This window comes from Salvelinus namaycush, chromosome 15 (assembly GCF_016432855.1).
Source record: "Salvelinus namaycush isolate Seneca chromosome 15, SaNama_1.0, whole genome shotgun sequence".
Lineage (NCBI taxonomy): Eukaryota > Metazoa > Chordata > Actinopteri > Salmoniformes > Salmonidae > Salvelinus > Salvelinus namaycush.
Window position 1 is genome coordinate 16,672,282 of NC_052321.1, and position 26,303 is coordinate 16,698,584.

Consider the following 26,303-nt stretch of genomic DNA (forward strand, 5'->3'; position numbering starts at 1 on the left):
CGTTGGGCGATTAGGCCTGGCTCGCAGTCGGTGTTCCAATTCGTCCCAAAGGTGTTCGATGGGTTTGAGGTCGGGGTTCTGTGCAGGCCAGTCAAATTCTTCCACAGCGGTCTTGACAAACCATTTCTGTATGAACTTTGCTTTGTGCAAGGGGGCATTGTCATGTTGAAACAGGAAAGGGCCTTCCCCAAACTTTTGGCACAAAGTTGGAAGCACAGAATCATCTAGAATGTCATTGTATGCTGTAACGTTAAGATTTCCCTTCTCTGGAACTAAGGGGCCTAGCCCGAACCATGAAAAATATTATTCCTCCTCCACCAAACTTTATGCATTGGGACAGGAGGCATTCTCCTGGCATCCACCAAATCCAGATTCGTTCATTGAACTGCCAGATAGTGAAGAGTGATTCATCAATCCAGAGAACACGTTTCCACTGCTCCAGAGTCCAATGGCGGCGAGCTTTACACCACTCCAGCCAACGCTTGGCGATCTTAGGATTGTGTGCTGCTCGGCCCTATCAGCCCATTTCATGAAGCTCCCGACAAACAGTGCTTCCAGAGGCAGTATGGAACTCGGTAGTGAGTGTTGCAACCAAAGACAGATAATGTAAGGTAGTAAAACTGGCAATTAACAGGAGGCATGCGCACTAGGCTAGGAAATGGGCACGTACTGTTCGATGACCCAGGCCTCAGACGACCTCTAACTCTGAGCTACTGTTGGGCTCAGTAAATTAACAACCTCCTACGTGTAGTGACTGAATACCACCAGTAGCGCAGCAGCCACTGCATGTGTGCAATGTGTAACTTCAACTTCCTGTGTAGCTACCTTTAAAGCCCCATACTGTGATGTTAACGGCTTCCTTTTTTTAACATTTGGCTGTTGATCCAGGTGACGAGTTGTAAAACCTTTTCAATTTACAGGGACTTTATTTTTTATTTATTCACTTGGCAGAATGGTTATGTACGGGTTACGGTACAGTACCTATTTTGTCATGTACTGCATTTTAACAGCTGGAGTCTGTTAGCTCAAACACACATTGAGTTGGGCTGGTGGGCTGCCAGTAACCATCCCAGTCAGCATGCAGCTCCTGACTGTTGTTGTGTTGGACAAGTCAACTGAGGCTGCAGCGTTTTAGACTCGCCAAGTAAGGATCAGTCATCTTGATGGAATGATGAGAGACTTGATCTTTTTAACATATTTCCAGGTCTTGGCCAGTGGAAAACGTGCTTGGTGCAGCAGATAGGATATGGCCTGGTGGTACTATCCCATAGTGTGCCTGTGAGGACTCAGGGCAGGTTGAGTTAAAGGAGCCCATTGTTTGTTTGAGATGGCCTGCGGGTGCCTGCTGCTTCTGGAGAAACTCAAATACACTTGGAAAGACAGGATTTATTGATATAGTTAAAAGTCTGATGCCTTGTTTTACAGTACCATTCTTAACAACAAGACAGTAAAATAAGACGATTTACATTGAATCATAGTATTTTTCTATTGGTGCTTTAAACAACAGTTTGTTTGTTCCTTTCTCACTAACAATATACATTTTTTATGTTAAACATTTAACAGATACATACAAATCTAGGTAGCAATATGAGTAGACTGTTATAAAATGTAAGCCTCTTACAACCATTTTTCAGGGGAAACTAACCACATTGTGTCCATTTGAATGAAACTAAGATGTACAGAGTTATGATTGTGATCTACTGTATAAAATAACTGTCACCTCAGGTTTGGGCCTCTCCCACTGTGCTCAGCTAATTCACTGATTTCATCTTGATGCTTGAATAACCAACAGTAGACAGCATAAATATGAGCAGACAGTTTGAAATCTGAAGATTCGCTTTTCCTCCCAATCTGAAACGTGTGTCTAATCCCTAATGGTCCTCCACGGATGGGCCTGTTTGCAAAGATTTCCATTATTTGGAAAATAATAATTTTCCTATGATTGGTTTGATAGCAGTCAACAGTGCAGTTTACCATGATTAGGTTTCAAAGTGCATTTCCTGAGAAGAGATGTTGATTTGAATTGGCTGGGGTTCTAGGGGTCTTCAGAACCAGGCTGAGAAGCCGTGTTTTTCCTTCACCACCCAGATGCTGTCGATCACCTTACCATACTGAACGACAAAGAGGCATTCTCCTTTATCACTGAGCCAACAAAACTGAATGAACAGTGCAAAGACTTGTTTTTTTCCCCATGAAGTGTATTACATATCAGTAAGAGATTGGAGAAGATCATCCACTTCATAGTTATAGAACTGAGGACTTCCCTCTCTGCTCACCTGGTCATCGGAGACCTGTTCCAGGTACAGGTGGGTGGTGTTGTGCACCTGCATGCGGGTGTATCCATAATCTGTACTGCGGAAGGCACTCCAGTCCCTCGGATTAGGGACGAACGGATCATGATTCTCACGGCAGCCCTGAAAAGACCAGATATCTACAAGCCATCCTACAGTGCCAAGTGAAAGTCTAAACACCCCTTGCACAGTTCAGATTTTGCTGACTTGAAGTGAAAAAAAAAGAAGAGATTACATAACATGTTCTTCCCCCTAAAGAACATTTTCTACAGTAAAACCAAATTGTCCAGCAGGGTTAGGTATTTAGAACGTTCTCCTCTAACTTTTTACCTGGGCTTTGCTACTTTCATCTTTATTTTGATCATGACAAACTCAGTCCCTCCCGGTGACAAGCATACCCATAACATGATGCTGCCACCACAATACCTGAAAATACAGAGGGTTTCACTCTAATATGTTATATTGCATTTAGCCTCTACAGGATCGGTGTGAGCTAACATAGGCTAATATGATTAGCATGAGGTAGTAAGTAACAAAAAAATTCCCAGAACAGACATATCTGATATGGGCAGAAAGCTTAAATTCTTGTTAATCTAACTGTACTGTCCAATTAACAGTAGCTATTAGTGAAAGAATACTATGCTATTGTTTGAGAAGAGTGCACAGTTATGAACTTGAAAATGTATTAATAAACCAATTAGGCACATTTGAGCAGTCTTGATACAACATTATGAACAGATATGCAATGGTTCATTGGATGAGTCTAAAACTTTGCACATACCCTGCTGCCATCTAGAGGCCAAAATCTAAATGGCACCTGGGCTGGAATAATACATGATGGCCTCTCTTGCATTTCAAAGATGGTACAAAAAAAACGCTTGTTTTGTTTCTCTTTGTATTATCTTTTACCAGATCTAATGTGTTATATTCTCCTACATTAATTTCACAATTCCACAAACTTCAAAGTATTTATTTTCAAATGGTATCAAGAATATGTATATCCTTGCTTCAGATCCTGAGCTACAGGCAGTTAGATTTGGGTATGTCATTTTAGGTGAAAACTGGGAAAAAAGGGTCCGATCCTTTTAACCCAAACCTGAAGGTTTTAAATTTAGGCCAAAAAGTTATTGGAATCAATTCTTATCCTCCCCTGATCTATTCCTGTTTAAAAATGTTTCCCAGACATGCTTTTAAAGCTCATTGGTGGCTTTGCTGTTGAATTGTTAGACATTCACTAACCAAGGGAACTTAGACACAAGAACTAAAATCATGAGAACCACTACTTTTGCAAACAGATAGACCTCATTCAACAAATATGATTTTGTATGAAAATATTTTATCCTAAACTTATTTAGATGTACCTCAGCAAGGGGTGTGAAGACCTTTGCAATTAAGACTTGTTATTTGAGAAAAAGTATTTTACTTGGAAAATGTGGAGGTTGTGTAGATCAGTGAAAAAAATCAAAAAATACATTTTAGGTAGCAAAATATTAAAACTGCAAGGCTGTGTAGACTTTCACTAAGCACTGTATGCTACTTCACAGTCCTTTGATAGTCTATAGTGTCCTGTTTTCAAACAAAGGTTCATGTTGTTTGTGGAGAGCCACATGCCTCCCTAAAGCTCATTCTCAGGCATCTGACATTTGGAACAGGACTGAGGCTCTGGTGCGGTCCTGACACCACTTTGATATGGGGATAACCAACTCATGTGTGGTTGGATGACCAAGAGTGTCCTGCTTTGTTGACTGCATTTATACACCACAGCACACCACCCATTGACTGAAAAAGGAGAGGTCAAAGCAGTGGTCTACTTACAGCAGAGCCTGTGATGATATGTACTGGGGCTTTGGGGTTTACATAAGGCTGTTCGATGCTCCCATTGAAGACCTGGAAGAGGAACATTAATAAAGGCTCTTCAGTCTGACAAAACACTGATGACATGGAGAGTGTGTGATGTAGTGATTATTCACATGGGAACTGACCTTGTAGCCATAGACAGGCCACAACCTCTCATATGTGTGTTCATGGGCCCACAGCTCCAGGTCCACTCCTGGAAGAAGATGTCGCATTAGTTGATATGACAATTTTGATACAGTACTTACCTACTATAAGCCTGGGCAATATACATATAGCATGATTTTCAATACTGAAAAAAATACAAATACCACAGCCTTGACATTCCACATTTTGTTGTTACATCCTGATTAAAAAAATAATAATTACAATATCCCATAATGTCAATGGAATTATGTTAAGGTGTTTTGTAACCAATGCCTCTTTCCACTCATCAAATTGCAGGTGCACAGTCTGTATAATGTCAAAGTGTAATTACGTTTTTAGAAAGGTCCACAAATGTCAAATGAAAAGCCTTGAGTCAATAATAATTCAACCTCTTTCTTATTTTATGGCAAGCCTAAATCAATTCAGGATTAAAAATGTACTTAAGTCACATACAGTAAGTTGCATAGAGTGTGCAATAACATGACTACCTCATCTCTGTACCCCATACATATAATTATCTGTAAGGTCACTCAGTCAAGCAGTACATTTCAAACACAGATTGAGCCACAAAGACCATTGAGGTTTTCCAATGCCTCGCAAAAAAGGAAACCTGGTAGATGGGTAAACATTTTAAAAACAGACATTGAATATACTTTTGAGCGTGGTGAAGCAATTAATTATACTTTGGATGGTGCATCAATACACCCAGTCACGACAAAGATACAGGAGTCCTCCCTAATTAATTTGCCGGAGAGGAAGGAAACCACTTAGGGATTTCACCTTGAGGTCAAGGGTGACTTTAAAACAGTTAGATTTTAATGGCTGTGATAGGAGAAAACTGAGGATGGATCAACATTGTAGTTACTCCACAAAACTAACATAATTGACAGAGTGAAAGGAAACCTGTATAGAATCAATGATTTTATTAAAACATGCATCCTGGTCACAACAAGGCACTAAAGAAAATGTGGCAAAGCAATTTCCTTTTTGTCCTGAATACAAACTGTTATGTTTGGGGCAAATCCAATACATTACCGAGTACCACTCTATATGTTCAAGCATAGTGGTGGCTGCATCATGTTATGGGTATGCTTGTAATTGTTAAGGACTGGGGAGTTGTTCCAGGTTAAAAAAAATGTTTACTGAAAAGAGCTAAGGACAGGCAAAAATCCTACAAGAAAAGTAGACTGAACCAGGTTTCCACCAGACACGGGGAGATGAATTCACCTTTCAGCAGGAAAATAACCTAAAACAAGGCCAAATCTAAACTGGAGTTGCTTACCAAGACAGTGAAGATTCCTGAGTTACAGTTGACTTAAATCTGCTTGAAAAATCTATAGCAACACCTGAAAATGGTTGTCTAGCAATGACCAACAAATCAAATCAAAGTGTATTTGTCACCTGTGCCGAATACAACAGGTGTAGGTAGACCTTACAGTGAAATGCTTACTTACAGGCTCTAACCAACAAAGCAATTTAACTTAAAAAAAGGTATTAGGTGAACAATAGATAAGTAAAGAAATAAAAACAACAGTAAAGAAGACAGTGAAAAATAACAGTAGCGAGGCTATATACAGTAGCGAGGCTATAACAGTAGCCAGGCTATATACAGGCACCAGTTAGTCGGGCTGATTGAGGTAGTATGTACTGCGCCATCCTCCCGGGTGGCGCAGTGGTCTAGGGCACTGCATCGCAGTGCTAGCTGCGCCACCAGAGTCTCTGGGTTCGCGCCCAGGCTGGGCTGGGTTCGCGCCCAGGCTCTGTCACAGCCGGCCGCAACCGGGAGGTCCGTGGGGCGACGCACAATTGGCATAGCGTCGTCCGGGTTACGGAGGGTTTGGCCGGTAGGGATATCCTTGTCTCAGTATGTAAAAAAAAAAAAAAAAAAAGTAATAAAATGTATGCACTCTACTGTAAGTCGCTCTGGATAAGAGCTAAATGACTAAAATGTAAAATGTAAATGTAGGCATGGTTAAAGTGACTACGCATATATGATAAACAAAGAGTAGCAGTAGCGTAAAAGAGGGGTTGGCGGGTGGTGGGTGGCAGGACACAATGCAGATAGTCCGGTTAGCCAATGTGCAGGGGCACCGGTTAGTCGGGCTAATTGAGGTAGTATGTACATGAATGTATAGTTAAAGTGACCATGCATATATGATAAACAGAGAGTAGCAGCAGCGTAAAAGAGGGGTTGGGGGGGGGGGGGCACAGAATGCAAATAGTCCGGGTAGCCTGTTCAGGAGTCTTATGGCTTGGGGGTAGAAGCTGTTGAGAAACCTTTTGGTCCTAGTCTTGGGGCTCCGGTACTGCTTGCCGTGTGGAAGTATAGAGAACAGTCTATGACTGGGGTGGCTGCGGTCTTAGACAATTTTTAGGACCTTCCTCCGGCACCGCCTGGTGTAGAGGTCCTGGATGGCAGGCAGCTTAGACCCAGTGATGTACTGGGCCGTACACACTACATTCTGTAGTGCCTTGCTGTCGGAGGCCGAGCAGTTGCCATGCCAGGCAGTGATACAACCAGTCAGGATACTCTCAATGGTGCAGCTGTAGAACCTTTTGAGGATCTGAGAACCCATGCCAAATCTTTTTAGTTTCCTGAGGGGGAATAGGCTTTGACGTGCCCTCTTCACGACCGTCTTGGTGTGTTTGGACCATTCTAGTTTGTTGGTGATGTGGACACCGAGGAACTTGAAGCTCTCAACTTGCTCCACTACAGCCCCGTCGATGATACCAGCCTTTCACCTGGCCAGTGCTTGATCCTCCTTTTCCTGTAGTCCACAATCATCTCCTTAGTCTTGTATACGTTGAGGGATAGGTTGTTATTCTGGCACCACCTGGCCAGGTCTCTGACCTCCTTCCTATAGGCTGTCTCGTCGTTGTCGGTGATCAGGCCTAACACTGTTGTGTCGTCTGCAAAATTAATGATGGTGTTGGAGTCGTGCCTGGCCATGCAATCGTGGGTGAACAGGGATTATAGGAGGGGACAGAGCATGCACCCCTGAGGGGCTCCAGTGTTGAGGATCAGCGTGGCAGATGTGTTGCTACCTACCCTCACCACCTGGTGGCTGCCCGTCAGGAAGTCCAGGATCCAGTTGCAGAGAGAGGTGTTCAGTCCCAGGATCCTTAGCTTAGTGATGAGTTTTGAGGGTACTATGGTGTTGAACGCTGAGCTGTAGTCAATGAATAGCATTCTCACGTAAGTGTTCCTTTTGTCCAGGTGGGAAAGGGCAGTGTGGAGTGCAATAGAGATTGCATCATCTGTGGATCTGTTGGGGAGGTATGCAAATTGGAATGGGTCTAGGGTTTCTGGGATAATGGTGTAGATGTGAGCCATTACCAGCCTTTCAAAGCACTTCATGGCTACGGACGTGAGTGCCACGGGTCTGTAGCCATTTAGGTAGGTTGCCTTAGTGTTCTTGGGCACAGGGACTATGGTGGTCTGCTTGAAACATGTTGGTATTACAGACTCAATCAGGGACATGTTGAAAATGTCAGTGAAGACACCTGCCAGTTGGTCAGCACATGCCCGGAGCACACGTCCTGGTAATCTGTCTGGCCCCGCAGCCTTGTGAATGTTAGCCTGTTTAAATGTCTACTCACATCGGCTACGGAGAGTGTGATCACACAGTCGTCCGGAACAGCTGATGCTAGCACAGAAGTAATTTAGCTCGTCTGGTAGGCTCGTGTCACTGGGCAGCTCACGGCTGTGCTTCCCTTTGTCATCTGTAATGGTTTGCAAGCCCTGCCACATAAGACGAGCGTCGGAGCCGGTGTAGTACGATTCATTCTTAGTCCTGTATTGATGCTTTGCCTGTTTGATGGTTCATTGGAGGGCATAGTGGGATTTCTTATAAGCTTCTAGGTTAGAGTCCCGCATCTTGAAATCGGCAGCTCTACCCTTTAGCTCAGTGCGAATGTTGCCTGTAATCCATGGTTTCTGGTTGGAGTATGTGCGTACAGTCACTGTGGGGACAACATCCTCAATGCGCTTATTGATAAAGCCAGTGACTGATGTGGTGTACTCCTCAATGCCATCGGAAGAATCCCGGAACATGTTCCAGTCTGTGTAGTTTAGCATCTGCTTCATCTGACCACTTTTTTTAGAGTCACTGGTGCTTCCTGCTATAATTTTAGCTTGTAAGCAGGAATCAGGAGGATAGAATTGTGGTCAGATTTACCAAATGGATGGCGAGGGAGAGCTTTGTACGCGTCTCTTTGTGTGGAGTACAGGTGATCTATAATTTTTTATATTTATATTTAACATGCTGATAGAAATTAGGTAGAACTGATTTAAGTTTCACTGCATTAATGTCTCCGGACACTAGGAGCACCGCCTCTGGGTGAGTGGTTTCCTGTTTGCTTATTTCCTTAAAACAACTGACTGAGTGCGGTCTTCGTGCCAGCATCCGTCTGCGGTGGTAAATAAACAGCCACGAAAAGTATAGCTGAAAACTCTTGGCAAGTAGTGTGGCCTGCAATTTATCACAATATACTCTACTTCAGGCGAGCAAAATCTTGAGACTTACTTAGATTTCGTGATCCAGCTGTTGTTTACAAATATGCAAATACCCCCCCCCCCCGTCTTACCGGAGTGTGCTGTTCTATCTAGCCGGTGCAGCGTATATCCCGCTAGCTGAATAGCCATGTCATCATTCAGCCACGATTCTGTGAAACATAAGATGTTACAGTTTTTGATATCCCGTTGGTAGGATATTCGTGATCGTAGCTCGTCAAATTTACTGTCCAATGATTGTACGTTGGCGAGTAATATTGACGGTAACGGCAGCTTTCCCACTCGCCTTCTGCGGATCCTTACGAGGCACCCCGCTCTGTGTCCTCTGTACCTGCGTCTCTTCCTCTTGCCAATAACTGAGATGTTGGCCTTGTCGGGTGTTCGGAGCATGTTCTGTACGTCCTGCTTGTTGAAGAAAAAATCTTTGTCTAATCCGAGGTGAGTGATCGCTGTCCTGATATCCAGAAGCTCTTTTTTGCCGTAAAATATGGTGGCAGAAACATTATGTACAAAATAAGTTACAAATAATGAGAGAAAAAAAACACATAATTGCACAATTGGTTGGGCGCCCGTAAAACTGCTGCCATTTCTTCCGGCGCCATTTTTTCAACAACCAATTTGACAGAGCATGAAGCAAAAAAAAGCACATGTTGAACAATCCAGGTATGGAAAACTCTTAGATACTTGCCCAGAAAGACTCACAGCAGCAATCACTGCCAACGGTGATTCTAACATGCATTGACTCACAGGGTTGAATACTTATCCAATAATACACACACAGTACCAGTCAAATGTTTGGATACACCTACTCATTCAAGGGTTTCTTTAGTTTTACTATTTTCTACATAGTTTTGATGACTTTACTATTGTTCTACTATGAAATAACACATATGGAATCATGTAGTAACTAAAGTGTTAAATCAAAATATATTTTATATTTGAGATTCTTCAAAGTAGCCACCCTTTGCCCTGATGACAGCTTTGCACACTCCTGGCATTCTCTCAACCAGCTTCACCTGGAATGCTTTTCCAACAGTCTTGAAGGTGAGCACTTGTTGGCTGCTTTTCCTTCACTCTGCGGTCCAACTCATCCCAAACCATCTAAATTGGGTTGAGGTTGGGTGATTGTGGAGGCCAGGTCATCTGATGCACACTCCATCTCTCCTTGGTCAAATAGCCATTACACAACCTGGAGGCGTGTTGGGTCATTGTCTGGTTTAAAAACAAATGATAGTCCCATTAAGCGCAAACCAGATGGGATGGCATATCGCTGTGCTAGCCATGCTGGTTAAGTGTGCCTTGAATGCTATTTAAAATCACAAACAATGTCACCAGCAAAGCACCCCCACACCAATACACCTCCAAAGGACAGATTTCCACCAGTCTAATCTCCATTGCTTGTGTTTCTTTGCCCAAGCAAGTCTCTTCTTATTGGTGTCCTTTAGTAGTGGTTTCTTTGCAGCAATTCAAACATGAAGGCTTGAGTCACTGAACAGTTGATGTCGAGATGTTTCTTACTTAAACTCTGTGAAGCATTTATTTGGGCTGCAAGTTGAGGTGCAGCTAACTAATGAACTTATCTCTGCAGCAGAGGTAACTCTGGGTCTTCCTCTCCAGTGGCGGTCGTCATGAGAGCCAGTTTTATCATAGATTGATGGTTTTTGCGACTGCACTTGAAGAAACTTTCAAAGTTCTTGAAATTGTCCGGATTGACTGACCGTGTTTTAAAGTAATGATGGACTGTCATTTCTCTTAGCTTATTTGAGCTGTTCTTGGTCTTTTACCAAATAGGGCTATCTTCTGTATAACAACCCTACCTTGTCACAATACAACTGATTGGCTCAAAGAAATTCCACAAATGAACTTTTAACAAGGCACACCTGTTCATTTAAATGCATTCCAGGTGACTCCCTCATGAAGCTAGTTGAGAGAATACCAAGAGTGTGGGAAGCTGTCATCAATGCAAAGGGTGGCTACTTTCAAGAATCTCAAATACATTTTGATTTGTTTAACACGTTTTTGGTACAGAAATGGTATGAAAATCTGGATACCACCCAAGCCTATCTACAAAGACTAAAGACAGCAACACAAAGGACTAGGAGCAACGGCGGGATCCTCAGGCCTTTTCATTGTATTATACAATATAGCCATGAAAAGGTGCATTATGACCATTTTAATTAATGAACCCCATAGAACATACCTCACATGTTTTACCTATTTACTCACGTTTGCTATTCAAAGAGCACTAAGTATAAGAGTTCCACTCAAGAAACACAACCAACAAGCGAGAGAAATGTAACATTGAAAAACATTTGGATAATGGTCTGCTGTTGTAATAAAGGAAACGTTTTTGGATTACTCTGTTCAAGCTGAGTGCTGGGACGTTAGTCTGTCTGAGAGGACAGATTTGTGACGGTAACAACTATTAGAGCACAGTTCTGTTGTGTAAAATGGAGACCATACCGTATAGATACAATAGATCCTCCAGACCTGGCGCTGGCGGTTTTGTGTCATTCCGTCCGAGGCGGACCTGAAACAGAGCAGAGACACAGAGCATGCTGGGATTAGGATCAGAAACGTCATCGGATATCACCCTCATGTCCATGCCAGGCTGTCACTCCTTACCCATGCCAAGTGCTGAATGCAACAGGTCTGAATGGAAACTGTGCTTCAGGGCTAATGTGGACTAGCCAGATGCCTCAGACGTTGACAGTTTTAGTCAGACACGGCAATTCATGTCTCCAGCAACGGAGCAGAAAACAAATCCTGTAAATGCTTGTATTTAACATAGAATAGTTCTCTGGGACACAGCCTAGCTGTTCTTCACACATCTATCAATGCTATGTCAAGTAAATCAGGGCCAAGTGTTATAAAGCGTATTAACAGAGTGATAGAGCCTACTTGGTCAGAAAATAACAGCAATCAACATGTAATGAGTAAATAGTTGCACTGAGGGGGAGCAGGGAGTTACTTCTGCTTGTAAAACTTCACTTATGATCAGTACAGAGGATGTTTGGCCAGTTGCTCAGATTTGGTCAGAGACTCTAAAACCCCTGTACATATTAACACTAGTTGCTGTGGAAGTTCACTTGCTGAAAGCAAATTGTCAATTAATTCTTACATCCAAGAATACCATTCAATTTCACAACTAATACAGAGGGTATAATCATCCATCCATGTAATTGACCCCCCTCTCTCTCTAATCAGTGAGGTGTTTTGTGCCGTACATACATAGCTCTCAAACTGGGTGCAGTCGTCTTTGTCGTTGTTAGAGCAGTACATGGGTCTGTGTCCCATAGTGATGATCCAGGGGCGCTCTGCTCGGTTCTCTGGCTTGTTGGCCTCCTGAGAGAGGATCAGACAAGAGAATGAGTCACATCGCTGTGTGTGTGCACATGCACGTGTGTGTGGGCGCACATGTGTGTGTTTGTACTGTTTAGGACACCAAAGTTTATTACTCAAGAAATACTACTAAAAAGGGCATTACTGTCACTGCCAGGTTCAGTTGTCCAGAGATGCGACAAATGGCTTCACTAATACTGGCACTGTAAATGAAGTACCTTACCTCAAGGTCATTTTTAAGCCACTCGTACTGCTTGAAGATGAGGTCCACACCATAATCAAGAAAGAAGTAAATCTCAGTGGAGAGAGAAATGATATGGGCTGATCCTACATTCCAGCTGTGGACAGAGCATACAAACGATCAAAAGCCTTGACCATCCAAAGTAAACAAACTACTGATACGGACACATACTTAGTCTATAGTGAAAGACTTTCCCCAAAGGAACATTTGCAAAGGAGCATGTGAAAGATGCAAATTTAACTAACTTGCATTATGTAATAGGCTACATGGCATGCATATTAGCTTTTGATACATTGCACAAACAAAGAAAATAGTGCTGTGTCATCACTGCTATTTTACGGTACAATCTCTCAAACATTACTAGCTATCTTGTTTTCCAATGGAAGGGATGTGGGTAGTGACCGTGAGAGCCCTATGATTGCACGTTAGCTGGCAGAGTGGGGGACCAGGAGAGAGCCATTCTGTATGTGGCTAGCTCACAGCTAAATTGGACAAGATTTAGTGCAGGGATGGGCAACTTTAATCGGGGTGGGGGACAAAGAATCTGAGCTCATCAAGGGGGGCCGCAGTGGCTTGCGGGTCGGCGTAGCCATAGTCTTTGCGGATCCTTAGCAACATTTGTGTCCCTCATGTCCATGTCTGTCTCCTCAGGCATCACCCCAGTCCTGCGTGCTGTGCAGGTGCTGGAAAGAAGGGGCCTCATCCCTTCTTTAGCCTGAGCCAGGGGAGTGAGGGGCAGGTCTGTGGTCTAGGAGGTTTTATCTTACTGCCTCAGAGAATGGCCTGTGTGTTATGAGCCTGCCACAGATCGCATGTATGGCTCCTTTGTGCAGTCGGCCCTTTCACTCAGACTGAACCAAAGTGTTCCAAAGGGGATGCTAGTTAGAGCTCCCCTCTCTTCGGCCAAATCATTTGGGGATGAGTTTACTTTCATCAATGACCACTTCTATACAGTAGAGGGTAAATGTGTGTGTGGTAGATGCTCCCTTACCTGTACCATAGACTCTCAGTCTGTCCTGGCATGCTGAAGCGGTTCCTGTAGTTGGAGAAGTTGCTGTGAAAACAGAACGGGTTCGGCTAATGAGATGCATGGACTGTAGTGTTCCATCTAGGTGCCTTAAATACCTCAGGTGAGATATTTAGTGCCAGAAACATTAGTTCTATCATCATGTGGTTCCCTTGTCAGTACTCGTAAATGTCACAGGTGTGACAAATTGGTTTTAATTTTCACCAAGCTGGCATTGGCATTGGTTGATTATTTTCCCTTTAAAAAACTCTTATTTTGCTTCCAGGCAGCCGCCCACAGGAACTTGAAGAAACCTGGACACCTGCCTTGGGACTGGGTCACTTTCTGTTTATTAGGTTTGTGTAATTGACTGAAATTATTACTTTGCATTGGTTTGAACAAAAAGATGATAATTTATTTGGCTAAATGACTTGAATCTGAACTGAAATAAATTGAACTTGATGTATATTGGAAACCTAAAGTGTATTTTTGTAAAACCATGCATTGACAAAGTTAAACTGGAATCAAACAACCCTATTGTCTGGTCTTTCACACCACCTGCTCAACCCAGATCTTAGAACCTGTTCATTTGCACTTTGTGACATAAACAAGGCTAATCTTAGACAGCTATTCAGAATACATACTACAGAAAGATTCATTACACAATGACACTGACATTTTTTGTAGATGCTAGCCAATCGTGGTCGTTACCTCTCCCACCCACCAATCCCATACTCACAATAGCTTTGAGTCACATTCCTCATGGAGATGACCTATCTAGCCAACTTTGACTACAGAAGTAAAGCATCTGCTTTAAACCTGCATGGAATACAGCCATTTATTACACTAGTCCACTGCTACAGACAGGATAGGATACGACCAGACGGTATTTCCTACAACGCCACCACCTCTACCACTGGTCATTTATCAATATTATAGTGCCAGAACCACCAGATTGGGACACACACAGACCGAACCGGTTCCCCTAATGAGACCCAAACTGAGACTTGTGCCTTGGAGAGCACCAGTCGCAGGCGTGCTATCCACCCACCCAAACACGTGCCATTTCCTAAATATTTCAATTGGCCAAACCTGTGTTAACAAGCGGCATGCAAAAAGGAAAAGCCTTTCTAGGAAGACGGTCACTAACGACGGCAGGCCAAGCCAAGAGCTAGCTGTCTTCAGGGGTTTACAGATTTTAATTTCACCAATAAAACTGGGAGCCAATCTTCCTTCCAGTGAAAGCAGTAGGGTCATTCCACAAAATTACTGTCTTTTGCATCCCTTTGATATTTTAAGTAGAAATTGTGCACCAATATTTCATTTTAAAAGCCTGTTAAAGTATATTAAATAAAGTGCCCTTTAATATAGACTGCATGGGGAATAAAATAAATTAGATTTTTTTTTTTTTTATGAATAAAGACTTGCAAAAGTGTTTTTTATTTCCCTCTGTCAACACTGTAACTTCTAGGAAGATTTTAACCCACTTAACCCCAGCATTTCTCCCTATTTTCATCATTGTAAAGCCCTTGCTACTTTGTTGCTTTGACTAAGTCATTTCTGAAGATGATTATTTATTTCTTGTGATTAGTGATTCATTTACATCTGTCCCTCATTTTAAGGTCAACCCTGTCACGTGAACTGAACTCTCGTTTGAATAAAAATAAACATTGAACATGTAGTCAAATCATAGTGTAAAAGCATATGAATTTTTTGGCAATTTACTGGTGTTTTGTGGTGGAAAACTGAGTGGGTCAAGCATAACACATTAACCCTGTTACCCATAGACAGACTAGAAATGTTTTAACAATAAAACCAAAAATAATCCCGGTTGCACACAAGGGGATTTATGGCTGATTTAAGATGAAGTCGTCAACCCTGTTACGGTCAACCCTGTTACGGTCAACCCTTTTACTTTATTTGTCACTTAATAGGCACTTACTATAGTCCTTTTTTTATTTAACCTCTTGAGATGGGAAAACATGTTTTTTATTAAGTTGAATATATGTTCTTTATGACAGGATGTTAAAATGAGGTGAAATCCAAAGGTTTTTTTAAACCAACTTATACTTCTCAAAAGGCACCGAATTGGTGGAACGACCCAGTAAGGTATGTGGTGAAGTGATGGGGGAGTCTGATAGCTCTCCTGGCTTATGTAAGAGGCAGACAGGGACAGAGCGGCCCACCTGAGTGAGTATGGTTGCTGGAGGTCAGATGACAGGGCTAATGCAAAGTTAGGTAACCAGAGACAGTTCTGGTCAGAGATTAAAAGGAAAGATCAGGATCATAGAGAATCTCTAGTTAATGGGATAAGTTGACCTTGGGGTCAAGATTACATGGTCAAATTCAAAGCTACGATAATAACTCAATAACTGAACGGTCTGTTACAATTGACCAGTCCACCACTTGCAACAGAGATTCTGACATAATCCTTTTAATGCTGTAACATACTTAATCACAAACAATTCTGGGTCGTTGAGAAAGGAAGCCACAGTATGTCCAGCAGTATGCAGAACTGGGAGACGCTGTGAGCAGCAGCACGTCTGAGTCAAAGCCACTTAGTCTGGAGCACAGTCATGGGTTAATTCCCCCATCTTGTGGTGGCTAGGCAGGGAAGCAGCTGACTGTTTGTTGGATGGACACGAGACGCAAGGTCTCCTTATGGGCGGACACCTCTTACCTCATACATAAAACAATATACATTTTAGGAGACCCTGGACAATGGAAATAGAACAGGGGTAATAAAAGCACTTCTATTTGGTCCAGTAATATATGGACTTGTTTTGGTATACTGAATGATATATGTGCATGTCTAAAGGGGAATTATTACAACTTCCTAAAACAGTCGCTCAGAAGTGTTATTTTTTTCTCCTCTACACAGTGGAAAATTTGATCAGCTCAATTGAAAATGCTTATTTGTGTCATTAATTTACATTGTGTCCCCGCATTGCCCCCACCCTCTTCAACGCTGCTGCTACTCTGTTATTATCTATGCAGTCACTTTAATAGCTCTACCTACATGTACATAATTACCTCAATTACCTCGACACCGGTGCCCCCGCGCACATTGACTCTGTACTGGTACCCCCTGTATATAGCCACGCTATTGTTATTTACTGCTGCTCCTTAATTATTTGTTATTCTTATCTCTTACTTTTTTAGGGATTTTCTTAACTGCATTGTTGGTTAAGGGCATGTAAGTAAGCACTTCACTGTAAGGTCTACCTACACCTGTTGTATTCGGCGCATGTGACAAATACAACCAGTCATAGTTTGTAACTAGAAAGGCTGTTTCCCTTGTGTGATTTATTTTCCCCTAAAATAATATCAAGATACAAATTTGAAGGGAAATGTTCCAGCTTAAACCTTGTCAAATGCAATGTGGATGGACTGATTCATAATCCTAATCAACAGGACTTTCCCCTGCAAGTAAACTGTTTAGAAACCACACATACTAACAAATCAGATCAGCCTTTTCATTTCACTGATGAGTCTGAGCTACAAGATGTCAACCTAATCCTGGCTTTTTGAAACCTTAAAGGAACAATTGCTGTCTGAAAATCAATTCACGTCATGGCTCATTGTTTGAAATGGCAACAGTCACTTCCTATTGCCTCAGATGGGCCATTGAACTATAGATTGTGCGGGGGAACAAAGGCGCTCTTGACTGGGGCCTTAGCATCTCATGTGGACATGCTAGCCTCATGCAGCTGGAATGCTGAGGACTCGTGGTCAGCCCGGCTCACTTGCTTTTATCAGGGGTGAAAGTAAACCAGTACGGTCCCGTACCGAGTCCTGGCAAAATAAATATTGGGGGTACGGTGTACCGATAAAATATGGGCCTATTACAATAACTAAAATGTAAAGAAAACTGTAGGCTTTTAAAACATTATTTATCTTGATGTCAGCTGCATGAAAAATGAGTGAAATCCCTTGAAAACGGGTGGTATACAGTAAACCCTACAATGCTGTGTGGTTCCAGGAGAACACTGACATTTTTCCAAGGCAGAGATGAATGGCCGAGACTGACGCACGCAGACAGCAGTAGACTCATCAATTCAGTCAACAAATGTAGGCATAATGATAATCACTGAAATTTGCTTTACATTCATCAAATGGCAGGTGCAAATAGCTGGAATGAATTTGTGAGTGTGAGAACGTGCGCAGGTATCCTACATGAGCCTTTGATTATTTGACAATCTGATGAAAACACCCTGAATGGTTGTGTTTATGCCACATTAAAAAGGTAATACATTTTTGTTAAGTTAAATGACAAATCTTTACTACTAGGCCCACAGAGATTCTATATGTAATGTAAAAAATGTGTGCACGTACTTAGTAGATCCCATACAGGGAATAAATTACATCTACTTTCACCCCTGCTTTTACTGGGGTAAGAAAATATAAATAAAAAAGCAGAGGCAACTGCTGAAAATCTTGGTTCTTAAATATTATATACTTTTTATCTAAACAATAGAAAACATACACATACAAACGACAACATCATACGAACATCATCTACATCACACACTGTCCAAACCCACTAGCACACACCCCCATCGCTAGCGCCCGCATCACTTTCCGCAACATGGCCTGAAACTGCACCATTTTGTTTCTCTCCGTAGCCCACGCACTTTCAATATTTAAGTAATAAATCATTTGATTGGTTCTGACAAGCACCACTGAACAAAACAGTGTTATCTAATTGAGGGGGACAGTAGGCTTTAGGCTATGTTATCCAAGGTTGGAGGGTAGTGCTTTTTGATATCAGGTTCTGATGTCAGGTGACAAGGCCAAGAAAAACAGGCTACTGTTAGCAGTTCTTCAAAGAAGCCACTCTTTGCCTTGATGACAGCTTCGCACAGTCTTGGCATTCTCTCAACCAGCTTCACCTGTAATGCTTTTCCAACAGTCTTGAAGGAGTTCCCATATATGCTGAGCACTTGTTGGCTGCTTTTCCTTCACTCTGCGGTCCAACTTATCCCAAACCATCTCAATTGGGTTGAGGTCAGGTGATTGTGGAGGCCAGGTCATCTGATGCAGCACTCCATCACTCTTATTCTTGGCCAAATAGCCCTTACAAAGCCTGGAGGTGTGTTGGGTCATTGTCCTGTTGAAAAACAAATGATAGTCCCACTAAGCGCAAACCAGATGGGATGGCATATGGCTGCAGAATGCTGTGGTAGCCATGCTGGTTAAGTGTGCCTAGAATTCTAAATAAACTACAGTGTCACCAGAAAAGCACCCCCATACCATCACACCTCCTCCTCCATGCTTCACGGTTTGAACCACACATGCGGAGATCATCCGTTCACCTACTCTGCGTCTCACAAAAACACAGCGGTTGGAACCAAAAATCTCAATTTGAACTCATCAGACCAAAGGACAGATATCCAGCGGTCTAATGTCTATTGCTCGTGCTTCTTGGCCTAAGCAAGTCTCTTCTTATTATTGGTGTCCTTTAGTAGTGGTTTCTTTGCAGCAATTCGACCATAAAGGCCTGATTCACGCTGTCTCCTCTTAACAGTTGATATTGAGATGTGTCTGTTACATGAACTCTGTGAAGCATTTATTTGCACTGGTAACTCTAATGAACTTATCCTCTGCAGCAGAGGTAACTCTGGGTCTTCCTTTCCTGTGGCGGCCCTCATGAGAGCCAGTTTTATCATAGCGCTTGATGGTTTTTGCGACTGCACCTGAAGAAACTTTCAATTTTCCAAATTGACTGACCTTCATGTCTTCAAGTAATGATGGACAGTCATTTATCTTTGCTTATTTTAGCTGTTCTTGCACTAATATGAACTTGACATTTTACCAAATAGGGCTATATTCTGTATACCACCCCTATCTTGTCACAACACAACTGATTGACTCAAACTCTTTAAGGAAAGAAATTCCACTATTTAACAAGGCACACCTGTTAATTGAAATGCATTCCAGGTGACTACCTCATGAAGCTGGTTGAGAGAATGCCAAGAGTGTGCAAAGCTCTCATCAAGGCAAAGTGTGGCTACTTTGAAGAATTTCAAATATGAAATATATTTATATTTGTTTAACACTTTTGGTTACTACATGATTCCATGTGTTATTTCATAGTTTTGATGTCTTCACTATTATTCTACAATGAAGAAAAACCCTGTAATGAGTAGGTGTGTCCAAACTTTTGACTGGTACTGTATTATCTTTATCTCTGCATTGTTGGAAAAGGACCTGTGAGTAAGCATTTCACTGTTAGTCTACACCTGTTGTTTACGAAGCACGTGACAACTACAATTGTATTTGAAACAGACATGCACACACGTTACAGGATATGACACTAAATGGCTGAGCCTGTAAATCCCTGCCCTTTTTATGCAGCCCTCACTGAGCTGATAGCCTAGACCAAGATCCCCAGGACTAAAGCTCTGGTATTCACCCCTATAACCAGGGGGCATCAAGGTTGTCCATCAAGGACAGGGTTGTACTGAGCATGATGAGAGTGGAGTATTTAAACTAAACTTGGTCAATAATATACAGTAGCCTGTTTTTTCTGAACTGCACAGAAACAACATTACAGACCAGTAGACTTTGTCTGAGAGTCATTGTGTAGTAAATAAACAAAAACAACATTTCAGTGAGTTTCTGTCAGTAGTTTCTGTTGACCTAGATGCAAGATAGGAAACTGATGTCTCAGTCAGTGTTTATTTTGGACAAGGTTTACTTGTTTAGTTATCGGTGGTTCTTGAAACACCTCCAGACCTTAGAAGCTGAAATAGTTCCCATCTGTTCCAATGGCACAGCGGAGTTGACCAAAGTGTTTTCTATAGTGGAAAAGCTGTGGTTGCTCCACTCTGACCAAAGTGTTTTCTATAGTGGAAAAGCTGTGGTTGCTCCACTCTGACCAAAAAGTTGTTTTTCGAAGCTTCTACCCTTGCCTCACAGTACAGTACAGTAGCACATTATGGATATCAAGTCTGGGGAGGTCTGGCAGTCTGTCTCACCAATAAGAAATACAGCATGTAGCGAGTATTTTTCCCAAACCCTTTAATAATAGCATTGATTAGATGTGACCTGTACAGAATGCACCAAAATATGTACCAGGAGCAGAAAACATTGGCTAATGGTGAGCAGAAAATAAGCCGACTGCTATCATGTTGACTCACTGTTAATGAAGATTAGAAACTGTTCATAACACTGTCAGTTTTAATCATCAGTTTAACTAAATGACTGGTGCATGTGTGTGTGCATGTGCGTGGGTGTGAACGAGAGAGAGAAACAGAGAGAAGTAAATAATTAAAGGGGGTCATAAGGTTCTACTCATGACAGACAAGCAGAGAGCAAGAGAGAGAGAAAGAGAGGAGTAAATAAGTAAAGGGGGTCATGATAAGGTCCTACTCACTATTCAGCCTCGTGGTTCCCAGGACAGGTCATATAGGGCACGTAGGCAGCTATGGACTGGATCTGACGCATGAACTCATCTCCAATCCTGCTGTTGTCCTGAAACAATTAGATTTAGTCATTTACCACAGCATAGCACACAGTTTCAGTGGTAATTAAACCTGATATAATAAGGCTGACAGGATAAAAGTAAAAAGCACATTAAACGATCTAAAGCCAAAGTACTGTAAATCAATTTTCCAGACAGCTTCAGGAATGTGCTATTTGCATACCAAACAAAACCCCAATGAAACTAGAACCATTGATTTCACAACTATTCTAATGGTGGCAATTGAGCTTATGAACACACTGTGGTGGATGGCATGGTAATCTTCTGGTTTTCAGTTGCCATTGCCCTTAATGAGCTTTCAGAAAGAATTTCTATTTATAATATCAAGGAAGCCGCAAAACAGAGTTAGACATTCCAGCTCAAACTCAGCATGAATTGCGGCGATTAATTTTTATGGTTGTCTGCTCATAATGTCCAGCATTTTTCTCCATATTTGAGAAAAGTATGAAAGGAACAACATAACCAACATTGCTATTTAATTTTAGGGAAACGGCAGCAGCTGATGTATGCCATTAGTGATTAATAGATGTCATAGTATTTATGAAGGGCACTGTGAGACTGGCCAGTTAGGTTTGGGGAAACATGGCCTCTGTCTACATTAGCTAGTTGTCTCGGCTGAATAGAGCCCTGCTGTTGTACTTCATGGGTTACTTCAGTGTTATGCCCCTAATTCCAGTCTTTCAGCACAGGATTAAGGCATTTCACAGCTATGCAGCTCATTACAGCAGCGTGTCTTAACCATGGCCCAGGCATGATCTGCTGATGAATAGTAATGGGACGCTAGGGATACGACTGAGCAGGGTTAGAGTAGCTCTATCTCATCTGTCATCATGGATCTAGCCAGACACCCAGATGGGCTTAAGAGGTCTAGCCTCATGCTGACATTATCCACTTTCAAATCTTACCCTGAGGGTACCATAAACTTTGAGTGTGCCCCCTTATGCCCATAGTTTAACTTCATGAAAATCTCATGAAAAAGTCCTTAAGATAAATGGTATGTGTATCATTCAACCAGCTGACCAGTGATGGACGTTGTAACGTGTGTATGTGCAGGAAACAAACATATGTAGATATTTTACCTCATGCATGTCATATGCAAAGTCCCCTAGAAAACACAAAACCACATATTGGTCATGCATCACCTCTCCAAAGTGCACTCCATGTTACACCCAAAGTAAAACACAATGTTAAACCACTGTGATTCAAGTTATTATGTAGTTAGGATCAACAATTGTCAATATTGATAAGGTTATTCACTTAAGACAATCAGTTGGGAGTTTAACCACTTACCAACGTGTAGGATGACATCATACATCCCGACCTGGGTCTCCTTTTGCAGTCTGGCCAGAGACTGAGGGTTCTCATTGCCCATGTCCCCATAGATGGCAAACTTGGGACTCCAGCTAGTGCTCTCATTCAGAGCAGTAAAGGAGAACACATCACTCCAGCCAGCCTCACTGCCACAGTGGTACACTGCAGGGAAGAAATCACTCCCCTATAAATACTATGATGATGACAGAACATAGACCGAATGTGACAGGCAACAGACATAGCCTAAATATATCATGCTAGTTCTATTAACATGGAAACCTACCATAAGCAGAGGCAGTTCTCAGATCAGTGAGAGTGACCCTGTGGATGTACATCTTCCTCCCCTCTGATCCTCCATCCACAAACAGAGTAGCTTTGCCCTTGGCTGTCAGCTCAAACAGCCGTCCGCCCCACAGGCCGTACTCTACGGTGCTCTCCTCCGTCTCATTGAATGTGGTCCAGGTGATCTCCATAGAGCCAGGGAACCCTGGGGAGAAAAGCCCCATAGTTATCCAGCCAGATCAGGCTGCTCACCTTGCCCACCTGGAGAGAGTTACTGCCCTGGATACTTACTGAACCGCTTACGTAAGCTGGGAGAAACTCGCTCAAATGGCTGATTGTTCAATAGCTCACAGGGCTTGACATTACATTTTTTTTACCACTTGTTCAAAAGCTCAAGTCACCTGTCCCCCGCCCCAAAAAAAAGTCTAACACCCTTTTTACATCATTGTATGATGCAAGGAACCACTTTAGAAAATAAAATTAATTACTATAGAGAATCAGATAAAAATGAAGGCTACACTCTGCCTATTGGCTTCTTTGAGTATTCAAACCTCAAAATACAACACTGCCCCTTTAAGGCTCTCCTGGGGGATGGTTGGCCACCCTTGGTATCCTATAAAATATTGCAACATTACAATTACAACCAAATAGTTTTTATAACTTTATAAAATAATTATCGCCAGGGCTCGAAATTAAGGGTGTCCCGTTGTCCCTGGGATGATCAAAGATATGTCTGCAGTTCAAAACAGACTCTGGGACAGTTCTGGGACGACAGATGCAAAATTCATACAACCACAGCAGATTACATGTTTTATTTATTTTTAAGTAATGAGGCTGATGCAACAGATTAGACCGTTTAGCTTAAAATGTTGATAAAGTTTTATTTCTTCATATTATAAGCTCAACAATGCGCACATGGCTTTAAGTTACGTGCGAATGTTCCAAAATGCAGTTAGTGGGAAAACACTGTTCTCAGAAGTGTACCTCGCGCACGAGCGCTTTCACGGACATAGATTAAAATATCAGTACAAAATTAAGAAAGAGGGGAGATCTAAAGATGCATCAACCAGGCAGGGTTACTAACATCACTAGGATTATGCCTTTGGCTGCTGGACAATAACATAAAGTTGATTTGAAAACCAACAGAACTCGAGAAAAATGCTGGTTTCAATGGCATATTAAGTGTTTATAAAATAATTTTCTCAACATTTCTATGGTCATATTTTGGTTAGGCTAGGCTACTTTGAAACAAGGTAAGACATGTTTCATAAAATGGCATAAAACGTCCAGGTTTTAAACAATTAAGTTTATGGTTAAATAGCTTCTGCTCAGATTCAAGGTGGGTGATGTGCGGTGCGCAACAGGCACTGCCCTTCACTCTCCGCTCTCTTGATCATTTGATCTGAGTGAACCATGACTCGAGTATGTCGACAGAATCAAGCCTTTAGACCAGGAATTAGCAACTTTGTGTGGGGGACACAAACAAATCTGAATTCATCATGAGGGGCCTCAGTTGCTCGCGTGACTACATACCACATTCAAACACCGCCCCCCAGGTTAAAGCCTGGACATATATAGAGATTTTTATATTAAAGATGAATGGAAACAGATCAAAGACCTACCTGCATAGGAAATGTGCACCTGCTCAGGCTGTGTCCCAATGGGAGGAACACTAAGCACTAGCAGGGGTGCCAAGCTCAACGCAACGAACACAGCACCAACAACAGACATCTTTGCTCTGTCTGGTCTACTTCTGCACAGTCCTGAAGGGAAAGGAGAGGTGCAATTCACACAGTAGGAAGTGGATACCGGTAGTATACTAATATACTGCTGTGTCTGCAGTCCCATGACTTTTGTTGCCCTCTCATACAATGTCACATGATGTCATAAAAAACATGTAGGCTAGTTAAACTCAATAAACTCTGCTTCCCTTAAATGAAACCCAGCCTTTCAGGATACAAATTGTCTCAATTAGGCTACAGAAAACTGTGCCAGATAAATGTTCTTCTACAGTTGTGCTAGTGTACTGCACAGTCAGCCAGTCAGTCAGTGTGTCTCTGATGAGGAAATCAGAATCAGTTGACCAAACTGATGAAACAGCAGCCAAACCTGTGAAGTCAGCAAATGCAGTGTGGCAAGGCATGATGAGTCAATAAAGTTGTTTGTGATTGTTGATGTGTGCTCATTTAAAGGACAAGTCATTCACTTTGAGTTAATCTATTCTTGCATTGGCTGTCTAACTGATGAGAACTGTATCACTTTGATTGCCTCTTCCATAAAATTATACAAGCCTTAATATGTTATTAAAAACGTGAACTATGATTCTCTTTTAAAATAGTATTTTAGAGTGAAGCAGTGAAAGACCCAATCTACTATGAGAACAAGATAAACCTAAAAGTTATCGAAAATAGATTATTAATTCTGTACTTAAACAATTAAGATGTATATTTTGAAATCGAATGCACTAAGCACGTTGAACACTAGGGGTTTGACAACAATAATCCAGTATGCCTATTGTACATTTAGCGCATTTATAAATCCCAATAACGTCCACCAGCAATTTCGGCAATTTGAGCCTGGGGACGAGGTTATTAATGAATCCCCAACAAAGTCTCTGGTCACAGTTCAGGAAAGGAACCGGGGCTTCGTTTGGGTTAAGAAACCAAGCTGAAAAGGATAGCAAAACCAGCCTCATTAGATCAGAATATGACTTCTTAGAAAGTACATCAACACTGACAGGTAACGTTAGGTGATTGCAGCATTAGCAAGGTAGCTAACTAGTACAGTAGGTTAGGTTCGAGGAAGTGTTAGTACAAGCCACGTTATATGTGCTCATCATCTGTAGCTATCCTTCTACATTCTACTGCTGTCCCGAGCTCTTTGTCAGCTGTGCTGCTGCTGTTAACAGCTAACGCGACTAGCAGACAGCAGCAAATGCTAACTGCAATGCTGGATTTACTGGCTGATAACTGTAAAACAGATATGTATCGTGGTAATTGCAGGTGTACAGTAGCTTCCTATAAATTGAAATGCGCAAAATAACCAAAATGGCAAAAAAACATTAGCTAGACAGACAAAGTTGCCCTCACCTTTTCTGGCTACGTCATTATTCAAAATAACAACAATGTGCCCGCAAGGAATTGTGGGTAAAACCAGTTTACCCAGCTTGTGTGTAATCATTACTTCAAATAGTTGCAAAATGTTCTGTTTTGCAACGAAAATGTGTGTTTATGTTGGACAGATTCAGGTAGTTACCTCCCTGTTTACTGAACCTGTCTAACAGACAACAGTTTGGAGTAATGATTACACTGCTGCTTTCCCTATATAGTGTATGTTGGGCCACAGACAAACCTAGGAATAATTTAGCTTTAAATGTATGTGTATGTTCAATGTGGTGTGATTCAGGTTCCCACTCGGGCCGTCAGCCCTTCAATCCGTTATTATACAGACAGCTGTACTTTCTCTCTCACTGTGGGTATTCCCAGAGCCATTTACAGTGCTTTGTGTGTGTGAGGAGTTTTGATGTACATTGATTGAAAATAATGTGTACTTTTTGCCTCATGAGCATAGTTCAACTGGTCTACACCAACAGAACCAAATATAATATTGTATTACTCCAATGTTTGTAAACAAAGTAAATGTAAACAAACACTATATAGCCTCAAAACATGGTTAAAACTAAAATGTTGATATTGTAATGACCCGGCTGGGTCATAAAGGGAAAAGAGACGGACTCTAGGTGTGCAGGTCAGAACACAGGTTTATTCCTAAACTGGGCTATTGTTCCGGCCACAGCCCACGCCGTTAAATGCCGAACATACACAATGTTA

General features: G+C 42.0%; 1 protein-coding gene across 2 annotated transcripts; it reads right to left on the reverse strand.

Moving 5' to 3' along the window:
* Positions 1–1,366: 1,366 nt before the first annotated feature.
* acp7 (acid phosphatase 7, tartrate resistant (putative)) lies at positions 1,367–25,672 on the reverse strand. 2 transcript variants are annotated; one of them, XM_039009390.1, is made up of 14 exons: positions 25,563–25,672; positions 24,096–24,236; positions 22,475–22,678; positions 22,171–22,353; positions 21,960–21,985; positions 20,773–20,870; positions 13,380–13,442; positions 12,371–12,485; positions 12,037–12,150; positions 11,269–11,335; positions 4,274–4,341; positions 4,107–4,178; positions 2,277–2,414; positions 1,367–2,111 (listed from the first exon to the last, which is right to left on the reverse strand). In XM_039009390.1, the coding sequence occupies exons 1-14, from the start codon at positions 25,651–25,653 to the stop codon at positions 2,046–2,048; spliced, it is 1,446 nt and encodes a 481-aa protein (XP_038865318.1). In that variant the 5' UTR covers positions 25,654–25,672; the 3' UTR covers positions 1,367–2,045. The 2 variants fall into 2 exon arrangements, with proteins under 2 accessions (XP_038865318.1, XP_038865319.1); XM_039009391.1 differs by lacking the exon at positions 25,563–25,672 and adding an exon at positions 24,994–25,140.
* Positions 25,673–26,303: the final 631 nt, after the last annotated feature.

Bases quoted from the DNA above. Each gene is read 5' to 3' on its own strand.
- acp7 (XM_039009390.1), bottom strand. From the start codon at position 25,653: ATGATTACACACAAGCTGGGTAAACTGGTTTTACCCACAATTCCTTGC. The intron at 20,871-21,959 runs GTAAAATATCTA...TAATTGTTTCAG, and splicing joins TTGCATATGACATGCATGAG to GACAACAGCAGGATTGGAGA. The intron at 4,342-11,268 runs GTATGGTCTCCA...ATCTTCTTCCAG, and splicing joins GGATCTATTGTATCTATACG to GAGTGGACCTGGAGCTGTGG.